The 20,793-nt window shown below is 41.1% G+C and overlaps 1 protein-coding gene and 1 long non-coding RNA gene across 8 annotated transcripts in view; one reads left to right on the plus strand and one right to left on the minus strand.

Annotated features, from left to right (window-relative positions):
- The first annotated feature begins 369 nt into the window (after positions 1-369).
- On the plus strand, positions 370-20,435 carry LOC142052706 (uncharacterized). The gene is made up of 2 exons (XR_012658949.1): positions 370-1,043; positions 15,636-20,435. It is a non-coding gene; the product is annotated as an uncharacterized LOC142052706 (long non-coding RNA).
- The window catches only part of CRYL1 (crystallin lambda 1), a 63,195-nt gene continuing 46,928 nt past the window's right edge, over positions 4,527-20,793 (minus strand). For 5 of the 7 annotated variants that reach the window (XM_075083134.1, XM_075083176.1, XM_075083167.1 and 2 more), the window contains 2 exons: positions 8,942-9,048; positions 4,527-6,908 (listed from right to left, as the gene is read on the minus strand). In XM_075083134.1, the coding sequence (XP_074939235.1) occupies positions 6,795-6,908; positions 8,942-9,048 (221 nt within the window). In that variant the 3' untranslated portion in view covers positions 4,527-6,794. Of the gene's footprint in view, positions 6,909-8,941; positions 9,049-19,156; positions 20,717-20,793 lie in introns of those variants that run through there. The other 2 variants (XM_075083157.1, XM_075083186.1) reach the window with 1 other exon arrangement.

Here is a 20,793-nt window from a genome sequence, read left to right on the forward strand (position 1 = left end):
TAGAATCTTTAAAAAACCCAGTAAATTAAACTTCTGCATGAATCTTTCCTATATTCACGTGCAAGTAGGACTCTTGTCTTTTCCATGTTAGACTACGTTTTACTCATAGAAAAAGGAAAACAAGTTTCTGGATGATTCTGCAACTCCTATATCTCTGCTTCTTGTGAATACAGGTCTGAAATCCAAGTAGCTGGAAGAACTGTACAAAGCCATGCATTAAAATCTCCATTTCCCACTGGGGTTCAGGAAGAAATCTCACACATGCTAAGTGCCATTTTATTCCAAGCGTCCCTTCATTTCGGTGTTTGGTGAAGGGCATCCTCACTGAAGGAACAAAAAACGTCAGGCAGAGAAGGGAAAATACTGAGGGATGTGCAACCCAACAGAGCATTTATTTGAATATACTTTAAGAAAATAAGTCATGCTGTTTTCCAGCAAACTAGAAAACAAAGCGGTTTGATGTATTTCAAAAGTCCACTGAATTTTGTGGAAACAGTGCCCTTACCAACAGCTCTCCTTAAAATTCGCTTTACTCCCACAGGAGTGGTACAGGCTTTTCCTCACAGCCAGGAGGACATTGGACCAATTTTTTATGAGCTGTATACAAAAAACTGCCAGTCCAGTTGCATTTGTTCATGGCTTCACTTGCAGCTGGCTTGCAGTCGGAGTCAGCTGAAACCATCCTCAGAGCGTTTCACAACATATCAGCATGTGCAAACTGGAGCTTCAAAGCAAATTCTAGGGGTCAAACATTCAAGGTTGCCCTGTTTTGCCTCAAAGACACTCCAAATTAGGGCACTCTAGCATATTTTTCCCCAATTGTTATGAAACTACTAATATGACAGCATATGCTATTTCAATTGCTAGATTTTTCTTTGGACCTCTCATTTAATAAAAAAACCTGTGTAGCCACGGCTCTGTGCCTTGTGGCATCAAACACAGCAGTGAAGGATGTGGGTGCTGACTCTTCCCAATGGAGAGCTTTGTATGGACATCACGGTGAGGAATCAACATTTGCTACTGCTCAGGTCCCGACATATGCTGTAAGAAATATTTAAGCCTTTATGAATATTAAGATATGCAGCTAAACCTGGCCATTTGAATATTGCTCTTGCATGATTAAGTGCACACATTTAAATGAACACACCAGATTTAAGCTCCTGTCTCTCTGCTATTCCTTATTATAAAAGTCAGTATTTATCAGTATTCACATATTAATAGTAGCTTGTATTCAATGGTCAAGTGGTTCTTTCAAATTATAGTTGTACAATAAAAGGAAAAACTCAGAGGGGAGAAGAGAGTTCTACCTGAAAAATGAAAAATAAGAAATACCAGTTAACAAGTAACTCTCTCTAAGCGGCATGCTCTCAAGCTGCATCTCTACTTAACTCCGAATCACACGCTGAAGGGAGGAATTCCTTTCTCTTTTTGATATCACAGAAAAGAATGGAAATAAATCCTTGGCCATTGGTTTGATACAAAGCCTTACCAAATCAAAGGCGAGTTTTCCCCTGGGGTCAGTTTTCGTCTTTCCACAAACTTTGATTTGCAGTAGCAGGCACACACGCGCGCACACACACACGAAAAAGGGAAGGCGCAGCGCAAGCAGAGGGTTACCCTGCCAGCACAACTGCAGCTCGGGGGACAGGAGCAGATGAGTGGGCAGCTAGAACAAATGTATTCATTTACACTTCTTTAACTAGATCCAAACTAATTTGTGAAGAATTCTCTTTGGGCCTGGTAGGCTGTTGAAAGCAGACGACCATTTGTTTTTCCTACTAACACTTACACTAATGGCTAGGCTCACATCTGCCAAGCTCCTCTTCTCATGGACGGCTCCTGTCCTCCATCTCTGCATGGGCACCACAGTTAGGTGTTTTCAAAGACCTTTTTGTAACTCCATGCTATGGCAAAGCAATCCTGTCATGTAACCATGCAGGCACAGGCAGCATACCTCATCTTTCTTTTGAAAAACTGTCTGACAATGATATAATTTTGTCTCAAAATTATTTTCCCTGTTTTTATAACAAGCACCACAAGCACTATCCTGCCTCCCTTATGAAGCACAGTTGATTTTTGCCTAAAAGATGGTATAGATAGGATAATGCAATTTCTTAATACCATTCCAATTAGATAGTATGGCAATCAGCAAATACTCACATTTTAGCTTTCAAACTATTATCATGACTCAACAGAAGAATAACTACAGAACAGAGAAAGTAAATTGACACGACTGTTTTGCAAGCTGCAAACTACTTCCATTACACTCAGAGATTTAGGAAACAGAGATACTGGACTTCCCTCAGTGAAGCGGGCGAGTATTTCCCTGCATCTGCCCCGTCTTCCTTATCTTACACATGCTAGGTGGTTTGATTTCCAATAGCATTAAGGCTTTGGTATGAACACTTTGGACTCTGCTTCCAATAGGCAGCGGTAACTAACAGTAAAGTACACATAATAAGGAAAACAATAAATATCAAATTGGTAAAACAAAGAAAAACACAGTGCAACAAAGACAGGGATTTAGAAAATTCTATAGGTGTAACAAATAAAAATAATACAGGATTTTAAAATATGAAATTGTGTAAAAAAGAAACCACAAGATAAATTATTCCAAAATATCTCATAGTTTACCATAAAATAGTTGCTTAAACATTCAAGCAACTATTGCTTCTTCTGCTGACAATCAAACAAAATAAATATTTGACGGTATCTGCAGTAGTTCTGCAACGTTGTAGGACCACTGGTGTTAACTCTGAAAGGGTCTACATAAAATACCAGGTGCAATCCATCACAAGTAGTATATTGCATTTGAGGAAAAATGTAATGGGATAAAAGAAGTAAGCCAAATTTGAAGAAAAGAATTAAACCAATTAATTCAATAGAATTGGGGTTTGTACCTTACAAGCAGCTCAGCTCTGAGGATTTGCTCCCCAGGAGGGATTCTTCACTGTCCAATTAGCAAACCTATTAGCAGTTCTGTTCAAACTGTCAGCTAAATAGCCTGGAAGAAGTTAGTGATGGACTATGATAAGAAACCTAGAACCAAGAGGAAGAAGTAAGGGAAAAAAGAGAAAAGGGAAAGCGAGACGGGGAACCCTCCCCTCCTGGCAAACCCTGCTCCTGCCAGCAGCCCTGAGCAGTGGTGAATGCAGCATTTATCCATCACCAGGAGGCTCCTGGGGATCAACAATGTAGGACTTTTGTTGGCTCACACTCTTCTGTAAGGAATACTTTATAAGTGAAAAGTTGTGACAATTTAATGATATTATGTTAATCTGCCTGGGGAAAATGCATGGAAAAATCTGAATGCAGATGTATTTACAGCCATTCACACCATCCTAAATTTCACTTCTGATTTCGGTTAAAAGGTCCTCTCAACATATATGACGATTTGAACTAATCTATATACATTCTTTGGAGTTAATTGACTTAAGCCAGAGCAACATTTCTGATAAAAATTAGGCCAAAATCAAATAAAACTTAGAATCAGGCAAATGTAGGCTGGGAGGGAGCTCAGGAGGCCTCTGCTCCAGCCTCCTGCTAACGGCAGGCTTAGCTCTGCAGTCAGACCGGGACACTCAGGGCTTCATCCAGCTGGGACTTGAAAACCTCCAAGGACAGAGACTGCACCACCTCTGTGGACCACCTGTGCCTCTGCCTGACTGCCCTCATGGGGGGAAAAGTGTCTCCTTACATCTGGGCTAAAACTCTTGTGTTTCAACTTATGTCCATTGCCTCTACCTTCTCACCCAGCCCCACTTCAGAAGGCCTGGCTCTGTCTCCTCGATGACCTCCCCACAGGAACTGGGGGCTGCTTGTAGGTACCCCTGAAGCTGTCTCTGCTCCAGGCTGCCAAGCCTAGCTCCCCTGGCCTGTCCTCACCAGACCACCATCTCCTCCAGGCTCACCATTTCAGGGGCTGCCCCTACCATTTGTCCAATGTCTTTGTTGTACCGGGAGCCCCAAGCTGGGCACAGGATTCAGACACAGTCTAATGACTGATGAGTAAAGGGGGTTAATTGTGAACAGGTTACAGGTCCCTGGGATGAGGACTGCTCATCTCATTCCTTTAGCTACTTTTTTCCTAATGCTCTCCAGGTGTTGTTGCATTTACCAACCAATAACTTTGTGTGCTTCAAATCCTAAGCAAATGTCAGCTAAGATACATTTTTTGCCAAGCATCTCCCCCCACAGCTTGTAGCTGTGAACCTGGGTGGGAACTGATGCTCCAAGGTGAGCTTTGCTGTACGCCAGACCCTGCGGAGGAGCAGCTCGCCACACAGAAGTGCACTGGCACTCTCAAGACTGCTTTTCCCGCCACAGAAAGCCATTCCTTCATGGCAGAGCCTCATGTCTGCGGCAACTGGTCGCCAACACACCAGAGTGTGCATTAGTAGGAGAGTGCACATTATTTCTTTTCTATTTACTCCCACCGACTTCCACAAATTATTCTGCCAGGGTACTGGTTTCTAAAGACATATTAGGTACTGCTACCACTACAGTATCACACTGGAACACATAAGTTAAAACCTTCCTCATTAAAATATTTTATTCATAAGCAAATAATAAAGATGGAGGCAAATATTTGATGACATGATCAAGTTTTAAAAAAATCTCAGAATAAACAGAAGCAATTAGTTATGACAATGTCATATGCTCATAGAAAAACAGGTCTAATCTTGAAAGTAACTGGAACCCTCTGAGGCCTCACCTGACATACAAAAACATACATAAAATGAGGAAATCAGCACCATAATTAATTTACTGTTGCTTGATAAGGCATCAGGAGTGAGGATTGACCTCCCCAACTTCAGATGTCTAAATGCAGGTTGAGCCAGTCACTGTGCCAATAAAAAACAATAGAAGAAACCTTACAATTTTAAGTCTATATCGGGATAATATAAATGGAGCTTACAAATTTCCCTTTCTCTCCACTGATTATAAAGGAGCACAGGACAACCTCAGTATTATGCCTCCCATCCCATGCTTCACACCCAGGGATGTGTTCTTTGTGCACCACTTATGTCAAGCAATACAATTTACAGAATCACAGAATCACAGAACAGTAGGGGTTGGAAGGGACCTCTGCAGATCATCTTGTCCAACCCCCCGGCTTGAGCAGGGACACCTAGAGCAGGGGGCACAAGAACACATCCAGGTGGATTTTGAATGTCTCCAGGGAAGGAGACTCCACAACATATTTGTGGAGTTTGCGGATATTTTATGTCTCTTTTACACCTAAGCAGAAATAAGTGGTATTGGTAAGTTCACGCAGACATTTCTGCTGTTCAGCTCAAAATGGCAACTCATTAAGTTTCAGCAACTTGTGTGCTGCACCCTCTGTAACAAACAAGATTTGAAAAGCCCCTGAGCTGAGCATTAGCAAAATGACACCTTAACACTTCTGCATCTGTGCTGTGACTGAAGCTACATGACCAGTTAGCACGAATTCAGAAATGCTTAACCCAAGCTGTATGGGTGCGAGGCACTGTCCAAGTTATTCTTACTATCTGCATAACGATACTGCCCCAAGGTTCCAGCCAAGATCAAAGACCAACTATATTACAGGGTACACACATTCATAATAACACTTTGTCTGCTGTGAACCAAAACACGCCACTGCAGCAACTGAGGATATTACTACTTCCAGGTGTATACTGTGTCCTTGTATGATGTGGAGGAGATGTTGTGTCTCCTGTAGGAAGGGCAGCAGTAAAGCATACATGCTACATCTAAACCACTGTGCCTTTCCCTCTGGGGTCCCTTCAGCTACAGCTGTTAAATGCAGTACAGATGACTCCTAAAGAAGCACTCCTTGCTTCAGATAATGTACAAAATAGACATGGCAACAGAGAGGTGAACTCCCTTCCTGAGGTCACTCACATGGTCGTGGAGTAGCTTGGGAGAAAATCCAGACTGATCCACTACACCATGCTGTCTCCCAAACTGGCTATTAAATCAAAGTCTCCTGTTTCTCATAGGCAAGTCTTAAAATGGGGCACACATTTATGCAGCAATGCCAACGGCCAGCATCAAACATCTGACTTAAGCTGGGGCAAAGCCATGGGGTATGAAGTGCATGGTCTTAAAGACCAAGTAGGTCTCTGGTAAGTCTTACAGAACCAGGGGTAGGGGATGAGGGGGGAATTGTGCTCTATTTACTCTCACTTGGATCTCCATAGAGGTACAGAAGTGCCACAGGGAGGGAAAGGAGTAATTCTTTCCCCTACATTGTGGAACAGTTATGGAGCTAAGTTGAAATGACCCTTACTGCTGTTGAGGTCTCAGCTCACCAGCCAGTGAATCTACTCTTTGCTCAACACAATATTCTCCTATCTACAGTCAGTGCTTTACAAATTAACCTTGCTGTCACAGTGATTGGCGGGTGAGGGCTTATTTTCTCCAGTGACAAACAGCTGATGTTTGCCTATTTCAGATCCCTGCATAAGCAAATATTGTTCAAGTGCTGAATTCCTAAGGAAGCTGAAAAAAGCATTATTTAAAACATGATTGTGTTCCAGCATTGCACAATATTAATATTGCTAAAGCTACTTAATGCTTACACATCTAATGCTTAGATATAATTATTTGATAAATTTTAACTGAACTTTTTAGTAACTGTTTCCAGTTATTCATGAATTACATCACGACAAATTTGAACCAAATGTTTCATTGGTCTCTACATTTGTGCATATCTTTGGTTGCACAGTCGTCTTCTGCATGACCAAAAATTTCCACTTTTTATGAAGATCTGCTCTTCATTTGATCTCTCCTGTTAGACAAGGTGCACCTCAGTCAGATTTCATTTGTTTTTTCAGTCTGGCAAGACCAGAGAGACATTCATCTCTCCATTTTCTCCTGGCATCCAGGACTTTTGGAACAACTGGAATTTTTTCAGACATTGCCTAGAACAGAAAATTTCAGATAATTAAATCTCATGTTCTGAGTAGAAAGTTTCTCACCAGCAATGTTTTCCTGCTTTCCCTGCGTCAGACCAAGTAACCTTCCACACAAACTGTAATTTAGTCTATCACAAGCAATGGGCCACTAATTCTTGACATGGGTGACTGGAAATGAGCTAACCTGTATGAGAAGAAAAGTGCTCCCACGTGGAGAAGGTTGGCCTGAATGTGGCAATGAAGGTACCTACAGAAACATCAAAGCATCGGCCTCTTCTCTTGGTTTGTCCCACACAGCCACTGTCTAGTCTCTTTGATAATAACCTTTTATTAAAAAGGAAGGAGGCAACCTGGCTATTTATGTGGCTAAAAATGTGCTCTAAACAAAATTCCTCTGTGTCTTTAAAGCTGTGATCTCTCTTCTGGCTCCTAATAAATGTAATGAGGGGTACCATGTTTATTAAAAACATTTTGGTTTTGGAGTGCCAGTTATAATTGAAATGACAGGGAAAGACACATAACAAAACCAGAATTATTTTTGTTGTTTATTGGAATATGGGGGAGAGAAACTACAGCTCTGTTTGAGGACACAGAGGTAGAAGTCCGAACAAGTTAGCATGCAAAAATTATAGTTAAAACAAAATGGAAAAAACCAAAGTATTTCTACGTGCATAATCAAAGTTGTCTTAGAAGGGCCAGTTAAATGTACCACTGAAAGGAGAACAAGAGTTAGTAAGCTCTGGCCTGCTAGTACATTGTGCAGATTTTCTCTCAAAGAAAAAAAGCTGTTTTGAAAGTGCAGGTGGAGACCACAAGGTCATCTTTGCCAAAACAGCACCTGAGGTCTTAGGTTTAAAAGGCAAGTGTTGAGAAGCTGGGTAAAACCTGGACCTGCTACCAATGATTGGCAAGTTGCAGTCACTCCAGAAAAAGTCAGGGGGAGGGACAGAGGAGTAAGATAAGAGATGTTTAATGTTTTACTCTCTAAAAGGATTCTTGTAAACCCATCTTTAGCATTGAAGACCAAAGATAACAGAGAGACACAGAAACAGACGTTGGAGTCCAGCTTTCCGTAAAGAAACCCAAACTGTTTCACACTAATCAAAAGCTTCTAATTTTAATAACTCCACAATTATTATTGATTGTTATTGTAAGCAGTCTATTTTGTTTAAGCATAAAAGAATCCTTTTCCTTTTTAACATAGCTGATGTTGAAACTGTATAAATAGGAACAAAAGTGTGGTGTTCCAGACAGAGAACTTCCATATATGGAATTAATCTGAGAGCTAATCAAGAATGATTCAACACATAAACGTGTTCTTCAGTGAAGCATTAAAAAAAGGCAACTATGAAAAGGCAGAGTTAGGAAATAACGATACTTCAGTTAATTCCTATGATCATACAAGATAGCCTATACAGGGAGTATAAACAAATTGTGGGCTTAGAAATGTTAATAGACAAACTGGGTCCCAATCCAGCACAGCATTTGAACACATCTTATCTTTAAAAATATGCAAATAACCTTACCAGACGGCTCATATGCTTAACCTCAATGGGTATTCGCATGCATCACAGACTGGAGCTCTTGTTTGTAAAGTATACAAAAACAAGAAAAAGAACACCCAGAAGAAAAAAGCTGCACGGTTTATGCAGGAAGATGGAGTAGGAGGAAGACATGGGGAGAAATGTCATGTAGGAAAGGAAGCTTAGAGCTGTGCATATTATGGTAGAGGACACAGGAAAGAAGTGGTAAGAAACAGCATGGGGGATTTAATGTCAATAACCCATAGTTTTTAGCAGTTAACTCCTCTGTCTAGTAATAACATTAGCCGCTAGATCACTTTCCCTTGACGCATGTCAAAGTGCTTTGAAAAGGGACTTACATGCCTTCTGTACTTATCTTTTTGTTCAAAGTACACATTCACACAAGAAATACAGACTACAGACACCTCTAACAGTAAACTGAAATGGTACAAATGTTAAAATAAAGCTCACATTCTTTGTTCTGAATGTCACCACATTTAGCAACTCCATATTTACCTGACTGATTTTCTGCTCAATTTCACCTGAAAATTCTGGAATTGGTCCAAAGGTGTTCAGAACAAGTCTCATACCTTCACGGTATCTGTCACAATAATTTGAAATACCTAGAAATAAGAGTGAAAAATTGCATTTCAACAGAAATTCCTACTTAAGTTCAGTAAGGCTGCCTGTGCTTAAGCACTGTCTTAAATCAGAGTCCAAAAAGAAGGTGTGCTCTTGTGCTTAAGACACCTAATTGTCATCAAGGAAATATGGATTCTATCTACCACATTTTTATTAAGGTTCACAGAAAAAACATTTAGGACATGCCTTCATTGCAAAAACAATTAATGTTACATACGAACAGGCAATGCTATGTGAGGGGTGTAGTACACAACTGTGGATATATTTGTGCTGTGTTACCTGAGACGAGAAAGCTTCCCCAACCAGTGTCCACGAGGAAAGTGCTCTCACCTCTCCTCTCCTCCTGTTCGGTATGTGCCATATACCAGCTGAAGCATTCCTGTTGTTACTTTTATTTATTGGTCTGGAGTATATCAAGAGCAACATGGCTTGGGGGAAAGGGGTCAAAGGCATGGAGACCCAGGTGGCCTCCAGTGAATGAGGAACAGGTGGATCTTGTAGATCAATACCTTGTATTGCCACTGTGGTTAACAACAAGGATTTGGCTTTTATGACCACAGAGCCCTCTGACAGCTGAGCACTGCTAGGGGGAGACAGGATCCACCTGACAAAGTGGAGAAAAAGCATCTTTGCCAAAAACCTGGCCAATCTGGTGAGAAAAGCTTTATATTAGGAACACTGGAAAAGTGAGATCACAACCTGTAGTCAAGTGAGGAAGGGGCGTAGGAGGTGGAAAGAAAAGAGTGCAAGGTAACAGGTACAAGAGAAACCTCAAGAAAGTATAAAAAAAGGCATAAGGAGTCCACCTCTAGTGTATGTACATAAATGCATGCAGCTTGGGAAACAAGAGGGGGAAAAAAGAGCTCCATGTGTGGTCACACAACTACAACATTGTTGGACCAACTGAGGTGTGGTGGGATGGCTCACACAGCTGGAGTGCTGCAGAGGACAGATACACACTTCAAGAAAGACAAGGACAAAAGACAAGGAGGGGGTGTGCTATCTCTGTAAGGGAGCAGCTCAGATCTATAGAGCTGCTCTATGGGATGGGTGACTGGCTGTGTGAGAGCCTGTGGGTCAGCATCCTCCAAGGGCAAGAACAGTCCATCCTGCTATTCAGGAAGCCAAGTAAATGTATCAAGAGATTGGCTTGGATGAGCTCCAGCACAAAAAGGCAGCCTACAGGAGGTAGAAGCACAGACAGGTTGTGAAGGAAAAATTTAACAACGCTGCCTAGGCATGTAGGGATGGTGTCAGGAAAGCCAAAGCTCAGCTCCAGTTGTGACTTGCAAGGATGTCAAGGGCAACAAGACAAGACTTCTGCTGTTACTTTAGTAATAGAAGGCTGAACAAGGAAAGTGTGGGCCTGTTGCTGAACGGGTGGGTGATGTAGTGACAGGAGAAACAGGTAAAGCATAGTTACACTTTTGCTTCAGCCTTCATTGACAAGGTCTCCTATGCCTCTGTGCTTAGAGGCAGGGTTCAAGAGAAGAGTTATCAGCAGTAGATGGCGATCCAGTCAGTGACTATCTGCAAGAAGTCTGCCCCACCTGAGACCATGGGAGGACACAGACTGTATCCAAGGATATCAGAAAAATGGCCCATGGCCTTGCAAGGCTGTTTTCTATTGTACTTTAAAAATCATGCCAGTCCATGTATCAATTCCATCATTTGAGATCCCCAGATGACGGAAGGCAAATATCGCACTCATCTTCAGAAAAGGTCAAAAGAACAATCTGGGGTACTACAGGCCAATCAATCTCACTTCTGCCCCTGAGAAAATCAAGGAGCAAGTTCTCTTGAAACAAATTCCTGGGCACAGGAATAAAGTGATTGTGACAGCCAGCATGTAGTCACCAATGGGTACACCATGGTGTAAATCATGTCTGATTGACTTTGTTGCCTTCTGTGATAAAATCATTGGATTTGTGGAAAATAGGAAAATAGTGGATCTCATTTACCTCAACTTTAGAAGGGCATTTGACACTGTCTCCCATTATATTCTTCCATCAGAGTCAGGACATTAAGGTCTGGATGTTTGGACAACTAGATGGACAAAAATTGGGATGGATACTCAGGCACAGAGGTAGTGGTTTATGGGTTGTACTCTACCTGGAGGCCAGTAAAAGTTGACCATTGCAGGAATCTATCCTGAGACCTGTGCTGCTTAATGGCACTTGCTCATAAAGTTTATGAATTATACCAAATTGGGCAGCAGGTGATGGTGGTGGTGGTAGAGAGAGAGCTGACCCTGATGCGAACATCTTAAAAAACATATGGTCAGAGAACCTGAGAACCAGCTAACTGCTACTAATGGGTAAAACGGTAGTCAGGTAGACCTTGGCTGAATTAGGGAAAGGTCCAGCTTCCATCAGCTCCAGTAGGAATCTCAAATTATTGTTGAGGCACTAGAGAGGAACTGGAGTGATAAATGCACCAAAAAGAGAAATCAGTCATTTAGCCAGACATATAGAAGTAGTAGACTTTTCAGTGCTATTAACTACCACAAAATCAAGAAAGGGTAAGGCAGCCTTTACCACTGTACATCGATCAAGAAGTCATGAGCTGCACTACAACAGTAAATGAGCAATGCTTGCCTGGCAGTAAGCAAGCTGCCACGAGTAAGAATGTGATTACCTTGATGAACACCCTAGATCTGAGAAAGGAAGTGTTCTGGATACCACTAAAAGCTTGTGACCGTCTCCCTTTTCTGAGAACCATAGAGACTGAAGTATTTGCATCCTTAACTCTCCTTTTATGAGCTAATTATAAAAGCAAAGAGGAGAAAGCTGCAGAAGACAAAGGCAAGTAGTTACAGTCACCAACTCTTTCACACAGACTCAGGAGATCATACAGACCAAGAAGCATGAACCTGAACTGCTCATCGTCTTATCCAAACACAAAATGCAGGAAATGTAAGTGGGGTGGCCTGACTACCACAGAAGAGAATGCAACTCAGGCCAAGAGTCATTAAGCAGTCTCTTTCCTGAACAGCTTGTAGACAGTTCCCTGGAATGCAATACTGTGTGATATCAGTACCACAGAAGTCACACCTGCCTAACCCTCAATGGTTGAGGTTGAAAGGTGGATGAAGGAACAGAAACCTCTGACTACTGGCAACTATGATCATACATCCCTTACACTGCTCAACATGCCTGAAAAGTACAGGTTTTCCGAAAGGCCTCTGAGGTCAGTAAGAGTACGGAGAACAGTCTTGTTTCTGGACCAAAGACAGAATTTTCAAAGGACAGATGCTTAAGGAAGTACTGAATTTCCTTTAAGAAATTAGCACTCTGAAGTCATGATGACCATCAGATAAACAACTGAAAAGACAGAATGGGAGAACACGTCCCTGCATGACAGCAATGTGGAAAGACTTGAGAGTATTCAACTCTCTTAAAAAATGGACTAGAAACATTCTCTAGTATCAGAAGTAAGCAGGCTCTGAGAAAAACAGCAGCTTGTTAAGTAGCTTGAACATATATTTGGTGCCAAGAGCATGCCAATCAACGTTTAGTCAGCCTGTTTCCTTGTGTTATCTACCCATGGAGCATGTGCTCCTAGAACACACTCTGGCATGTTCTGGCCTTCTTCAACACAAAAAGGGAGGTCAGCTGGTCATACAGGTGTATAGGTGCTCTAATTATATGGAAATTGACTATTTTGCTCAGTTTTCTTGATTGACACACAGCCAGAAACTTTCATATTGCCTAGCAGGCTCCAAAACATCATTGGCAGGAAGTGAGATTCAGGAAGAGAAGCATTACTGTGGGATGTGGAACAGGCTGTGATACGATTCTATCTCTTCACTGAGAGAATAAGCAGAGATCATCCTCCTCCATAAACACTCTGGAAAGGATCACTGGTTATCTGGGTTTACTGACCATACCCTGTCACTAACATAAGTGCTTGCCTGTTACATCTTAACAGCTGGGCTCATAGACTTTGGCACTGGAAGCCAACCCAGATCAACCTACAAGGGAAATGCTATCCACATGAGCAATTTTGGGAACCCAAGACAATTCTGGATGAGACTCAGGCACCAGCCACAAGGTGATGATATTTACTTTTCACCTTGCTCACGTGAGTTTTTTCTTTTAACAGTGAGGAGTCTGAGCAAAAAGTTTGCCCCCACATCATGCAACATCATAGAAACTTCCCAGATGTAGAAGTACAAATGACTGAGGCTGAAGAGTGCAGAACTGTGTGGACTTGGGTATACCTAGCTAACTCAGAGCTGCTGGCAGCAGCTGTTGCCAGCTGGACAACCACAAAATAAAAAATGGCAATTCAGTCAAATATGGCAATCCAAGCAAATCAACATGAGCAACTGGCAATACAAAGAATGGTAAACAGAGCAGAGTCAGTTACCAGTTATTCTGGTGCTTATCCAGCTGACACAGGTCAGTGACACCTAGACCAGTGCTGAATAGTTTGGGTTTGGTACTCTTCCAAAAGCCATGGGGAACCTCTCAACCACCTGGTAAGCTTGTGCAATAACAACATAGATCTGAGTAGTTTTGATTCTGGTACAGTCCGGAGAAAGTAGAGAGAAGACTGTGTGCCAGAAATCTTTTTCACAAGCCTCAATCTGAAGAGATAATATTAATGTCTTGGGAAAGATGAATGCTTGGATGTGGCAGAACAATTTACCTGGTGAATGTGGACTCCTGAGCTGGAGATAGCCTTCAAAGCTCACTCAAGCAGCTAGTCCTGGAAATTGAGCTCCTACTGGCAGCTCACCTATAGCTTGAGTGAATCAGAACAAGTTCTGGGTGGGTGTCGCTCACCAGTGCAACAGATACATGCTAAATGCAGGTTGGGTAATACAATTCACTCACTACATGCAACGTATGAATGAAAATAAGCCTTATGCACTCAGCATAATAGGAAAAGGTAAAAAAAAAGTTACAGGTCTAGAGAAGAGCAGCAACATTAGTACAGTTGATCTCAATATTGTGGCTGAAATGACAACAGGCAGGCATGTATGCTACATGCCAAGCAGGGGATAGACACTGCAAAATCTTTTGAGTCTTAAGTGAAGGAAACATACCAAAAGTTAGAATATACATATCATCTCACTCAAAGATTAAAATAATAATATTTTCAAAATAGCTAACTCCAGATAGCACTCCCAGTGTGAAATATCAATGGAGACTACTGCAATCTTTAACTTGGTTTAAGTAATCAAGATCAACCCTATGTTGCCAGCTTCAAGGAGGCACTTGAGCAATGGGGAACACTGCTGGAAAAATCACTTTGCTTTTCAACTGCAAACTCAAAACTGGCAAATATTTGACTCCAGGCCTTTAGATTTAGGAGTCCTTTGGTTCAAAGGTCAGGGCTATTGCAAAGGTGGATGAGAAGACCACTTGACTGGAACATAGGGACAAGAAGAAGGAAAACAAATATGACAGAATCCCCTTAACTTTAATCCTGTTGATACTGCCCAGGCAGCAACTTAAACTGGAAGAATTAGCATCTGTAAACAGTGTGAGACAGCCAGGGCAACACCTGAGAGCTAGAGAAACAGGAAGAAGATGGCAAACGGGGCTGTTAAAAACAATCAACCTCTCTCCTTGCATCCAGTTGTTGTGCCCACCCTGTGCCCCGCTATCTCCAACTAGAGAAAAAGAATGACAAAAGATGCATCTGGGACAGAGAAAGAGGGGAATCAACTTGCAGCACCGGAATTACAATAGTTTCCTCTTGTCTATGTGGTTTGTTGGCTCCCTGCCTAAACTTCCATCTTCCTTGCACACTCACCTCATCAATGTTAGAGGGAAGGGGCTGTGGGAGAAGGCCGATGTTGCAGCAGGCACCAGAGAACCATGAACACAGAACAGAAACACCTCCAGGGAAGGTAGGAGTTCCCTGAATCTTCCTTCCACTACACGTTTACAACTATGGTGGAGAGTGGAAGAGGAATGAGTAACAAAATGTTCTAAGAGAGAAGTGGATACAAGATTATAGAGATGAAAAGGGGAATACTCTATCCTCCTTGAAAGTCCCAAACCCACTCAGCATTTCTGCCTTGTACAGTATAGTTACAGGAACATGTTATCACAAGCTAGACTAGAGCATTGATTCAACGCTCTTCAGCTGCCCATATGTATCTAGGAAATGCAAGGCTCTTTATACCACCAACAAAGGAAGAATAAGCTGCTGCAGTTTCCAAAACAGCTAATGAACTGTCCTACAAGAATTTGTTCACATAACTACACTTTGGGTTTGCAGGTCCTTACTCGAAGGACCTGCACTGGTGCGGTGCAAACATGGGTATCAGTGAAATGCATCTAGTAACACCATCAAGATGAACAGGGCATTGAGGAAGGAAAAGGAACTCAGGACAGATATTTAGCTTAGAAGTATGCATAAAATGCTTCATTGCCCTGAGAAGACCTCTTCGCAAGTGAGGTTCATAAAAATTAAGGTGATGGGAGTAGTAGGAAAAAAGAAGGGAAAACATGACCGTATAAAATGTAGTATATTCATGTATTATAGCATGTAAGCATCTTCAAGTATCTTAGCTTCTTGTATGTTAAGTCTCATTCCTTCCTATTCACAGGAAAGAAAACAGGCATGAGAGCCGAAGGATGCAAGCAAGCAAACTTGGTAAACCCGTCTGGTAAGGACACTACACGGGGGGTGAAACAAGGAAGGCAATATTTGTGAAAGAAAACAAGAGACAAGAGCAAGTGTTACTGGCAAGGACAGGGAACAAGGCAAAGACAGAGGGTGCCTCACAAGTCTGAGTATTAACTTGATGACTCTGAAACTGATGAGCAGCATAATAAAATACTGTAATGACTCAAAAAGAGTAGGCAAGATGGTCAAGCCACTGATGTAATAGCATCAACAATTTGAAAAGATTGGGGTGGGGTTGATTTGAGGAGGTAAAATCTAAGAAAAGGCTGCACTTGATAAGACTTAAGATGAGTATGGATAAGAACAGAAAAGAAGGGGCATATTTCAGGAATGTCATGGAAGAACCTGCCATGGTTAGGTTCTGTTCAGAGAAAAAAAAGTCCCAACCTCTTTGTTTTGCTGAAAGAGGGATTGCATTTCTAGACATTATAGCTCCAAGAAAAGCCTTCTAAATGTAATCCTATCTTTACCAAGGGTGTGTCTGAACACAGATACATGGCCTTAGTTATGGTGTGAATTCACAGGTTGCTTGCTACTCTACATTAATTCCCATAAGAATTCATTTAAACTGTAGTTGCATGAATACTTTCAACTACCCTAAGACAGTGGTAGCACCAGAAAAAGTTTTATTCTCACTGTCCCTGTGCTACCAACTCAACATCAGTGCTCAAATATTTGTGCAGGACTGCTGTGAGCTGGATCAAGGAATTAAACCAGATTAATATGAACCACTACTTTTGTTAGACCAGTTTCAAATCTGGGATGAATTCCTCAGTCTGAGTCACTTGGTGACCATACACATTCTTCCATTGGCACAAGGGAGAGGGATGCACAAAGGTGGTGTTCTTTAGGACACATCCATAATGACCTGAGCAATAAACCTGTGCAAAGTCCTGTGCTCCTTTCAGAAGGTGGAGGGAACCACTTTACAGCTGAAAGTCCATAGAAGGAAGCTGGTGCTCAGCAACCAGCGTGCTGAAAAATTCACACCTTTGCTTACTGCACAGAAACTTTTTCATATCAAAAAGCCCTGTAGCAGCATAGAGGCAAATAGCAGTCTTAGAAGGACTATAAACTGCTTTCTTCAGCCTATTGGGAAGTGAATTCAATGTGTGTAAACATGAATGAAATAACTGGTGAGTTCATGAAAGAGGTGGGTTTTGTATGATTATGCACCACTGTGATATTTCATCTCAGTAGTACCCTCTTACAAGTACTCCTGAATTAAGTTGAGATATTTTATTACACTAAAACATGGGTTGGACAGAAATGGAAACAATCTTCCTTTTCTTAGATTTCGCTATGTTAGAGATTCCCACCCCTTCTGCTTACTAGCTTGTGGTACAAAATCTCCTGAACTGGGTTAAAGTTTAGTTTGCTCCCTATATGGCAGCATTAAAGCAGCAGCCAGAGCAATAAAAATAATCTCTACTTTTGAAACAGCCAGCATGCCCGTCTACAGTAATTGTTAAAAAACATGCTTGGCTATGTTTTGCCTAGCCAGACGAGAAAAATTTCCTTCCTTTGAACTACAGCTTATGATTCCCCTCCTCCTTCCTTTTCGTGTTTTGTGCTTTTCATACAGCAGTCATTCTGCTCATAATATCCAAAGCCAATTAATCTGGCAGGTGCCTCTAAGACAAGGAATTGTCCCCCCTTCCAGTAAAAGAATCACGATTTTGACCATGAGGACTCATACTGGATATTTGCACTTATATTATAGGGACCATACATCAGCCCCAATTTCCACACAACTCCTGTAGACACCTGTATGAAGACCACACTACCATAGGTAGCATGTGATCCTGGAATGGTGTTTTTATAAATGCAGCAGAGAAAATAGCAACAAAGATCCTTCAACCTCCCCCTATCCAGCTCTTATGCTAATACGAGCAGTTCAGATCAAGATTAAATTCCAATTATAGGTCACTAAATAACCCACTAATAAGGTAACTGATCTAAGACAGCCAGTTGTGGAACATATATGAAGAACTTTTGCTGCAAACATGTAAAACACAGCATACGATACACTAGCCTCTGGTTTTACTAATTATTTTTTGCAAGGACTTAAAAGGAACTGATAGTTCAAGAAACAACAGATTCAGGAGATACAATCTTCCTGAGGCTGGATCACCGTCAGTATATTCACAGGCAGCCAAGCACATATACAGGAGGGACACTGTGTCTGCTAACCTAATCCCATGATAAGTAAACAGGTAAAATTACTATAGTGAAGTCTATTGATGTTCCTTATAAAAGACTTAACATCATTTGTTGTGATGCTGCCATGTGAAATCATAAGATGACAGACTCAAAAGACAGAGCTTACTGAAACTGAAATTAGCATTAACTTCATTTACTGAAATCAACAATCAATATAATATGCAATTTGTATGTGCTTTTTCCCCCCGAAAAGGGGTTTCCTTCCTGTCCATTGCAATTCAGTTCTCAAATTGCTGCTTTTGCTCCTTTTAGTGACTTGACACTGTCATTTTATTCCATGTTCAAGGCTGTTGGCTCACTGCCATATATTCAGAACTCCTAATATTCATGCATGGATTAACACGTAATCTAAAGTGGCCTGGATAATTGCTTTTGATAGGATCACTTATGAATATGGAGGAAAGGACATAAGAACTAATATGGAGGAAACCTGGCATTAGCACATAGGAAGTTCATGGGAGAATCTTGATGCATGCGTCCCACAGGGAAAGAACGAACGCTGATATCAGAAACAAAGTAACTGGAATAATATTCTTTATTCAAAACCAAACAAAAATATCGCATCACCCTTAAAGACAAAAAAACCCCAACCTTCTCCATCTCCCAGGATATCTCACAAGTAACACTATTTTTCTCTCACATGCCTCCTGCTCCCCCAGCATCCTTCCTCACTGATTAGCAGAGACTTTAAGATTGTGGGTAATTAATATCTTTGGCTGTAAAGAAAGGCAGCTGCTGTGAAGCTGGTAAAGCTGCTAGACAGGCTAACAAACAGGATAGAAGGAGTTTCTTATCTCTACCTCCATTTTGCTCCACTGATAAAAAACAGACACTATTAGTACAATGCATCAGAGCAGGTTGTCCTGCGCAATCAAGAGGACATCCATACTATTCCATATTATGTGAGGCAATACTGGGCAACCAAAGAAGTTGGCACTGGTACGGAACTATGACCATACACCATCATGTGTCCTGACATCAGCAATTTTGATTTAAATTGTCTCTAAACTGTGTGTCTTTAAACTCAGCAACAGCCTGAGTCAGCCTGCCAGCACACAAATAGGAGCAGCTCTAGACTCAGAGACAATGCATCTGCAAGACTACGAATGAAGCAATACTTCTCATGATCCAAGTTACTGAACAAGCCAATAAGATGCATTTGTGTAAGTGGCCCCATCCAGAAGTGCACTAATTATGTTATTTTAGGGTTATTTTGAATTGAGATTATTATATAATGTTAAAATAACTCTACAGGTATATTTTGGTTTTGTATTTTGCAAGCCCACCACAAGACTACTCTTCCCTTTTATCAGTCTCTTGGGTTATATTTCATAATTTTTCTTCCTCTGATCTGGAATACTAAAATTCCTAACAGAAGGTAGCATTAAATCTAGAAGCTGGATAATCTCTGCCATGAATAAGCAACCAGTTGCATATGTTACCTAAAACTGGTGTGAGATGGGAAATTTCAGAAATACTATTGTAGCAATTACTACTTCCTGATGGGAAGAAGGAAGCTATACTGGATCATGACAGAACACCAAATGCCAAAGGGCACTCCAGGAAAAGCATCAAAACCAACCCAGATGACTTATATGATTCCATTCATCTCAGGTAAATATTGTTTTAGAATTAAGGAGTCTAAAACATGGATAAAAAAAGAATTCACAAGTATTATTTGATCTCTAAAATGGATTAAGATTTTTTTGGTATTAACAAGCATTTTGTTTTGGTTTTATGGTTTAGCAGAGGCAGTTCAGCAAGTTACTCTAACGGAAGACCCTGTGCATCAATGGTTCCTGCAGAGGATGGCATGGCAGCTTAGTGGAGTGGTGGGGACAGGACTGGACAACCCTGGCCTGCAAGATTCCAAGCAGATTGCTGTGCTTAAGGCTACTACTATGTGCATCTGTTCTGTTCTAGGTAAAGGATGTCTATGGTTTATATTGAGTAAGTCTAAAATCACTATGAGGACTAGAAACTGCCAGATATTAATAGATCAGAAGAGGGAAACTTTTAGGAAGGTGCTTCTCTTTAGAGGATGGATGTTGTTTACCTAACAATGCACAAAAGCAAACATAGTGTGACATTTAATTTACGATATACAACCAAACTAACAAGCTGAAGGACTCCACATTCACGTCAAAATTGCTTAGTCAGCCTTAAGAGACAAAAGTTTCTGCCAAGTAACTAACCAACAAGTAGACGTAACACTAGTATTTTACGATCTTTGTTTCTTATTTTTATTTTACTGTTGTATTATTAAGTATTGCAGCAGTGCCTAAAAGATCCAGTAACAGAGCAGGGACCTACCATGTCAGGGACCAAACAAAACCAGAATAAAGACACAGCCCGTAATACAAAGAGCTAATAATGTATTCAGTTGATCTTCACTTCTTGAAGTTTTCATGTTTTGTTAAATTCATTGCTCAAAACTTTAACCCTGATTTGTAATTTTTATTTTGTTTTCTGCAATTACCTTTTTATTTAGCTCGGATTCATGTATATTACTCCCAAAACATTTAAAAATCTGTCTTGATGCAAGACAGATGTTGAACTGTTACTTGACTCATTGCCAATCAACTTTGTATGCACAAACTTTTATGGACAGAAGCAATTTTACTTCGTTCAGGACCTAATTGGGGGCAGGGGAGGCAGGCAGTCATCTATGGAAAATAAGTTTCTGGTGACACTGGATTATCAGATGAACTTTTTCAATACTTTCTTCAGACAGTCCTGAACTATGGATACAGCAGTTTGCAAAGCACTGGGAAAAATCTTGGAAAAAACAAAGAGCACAGCTAGTGTTTCAATGATTTGTCATCTTTCATCTGATCATTTACAATAGCATAATC

The sequence above is a fragment of the Phalacrocorax aristotelis genome, chromosome 1, assembly GCF_949628215.1.
Source record: "Phalacrocorax aristotelis chromosome 1, bGulAri2.1, whole genome shotgun sequence".
In the NCBI taxonomy this organism is placed as follows: domain Eukaryota; kingdom Metazoa; phylum Chordata; class Aves; order Suliformes; family Phalacrocoracidae; genus Phalacrocorax; species Phalacrocorax aristotelis.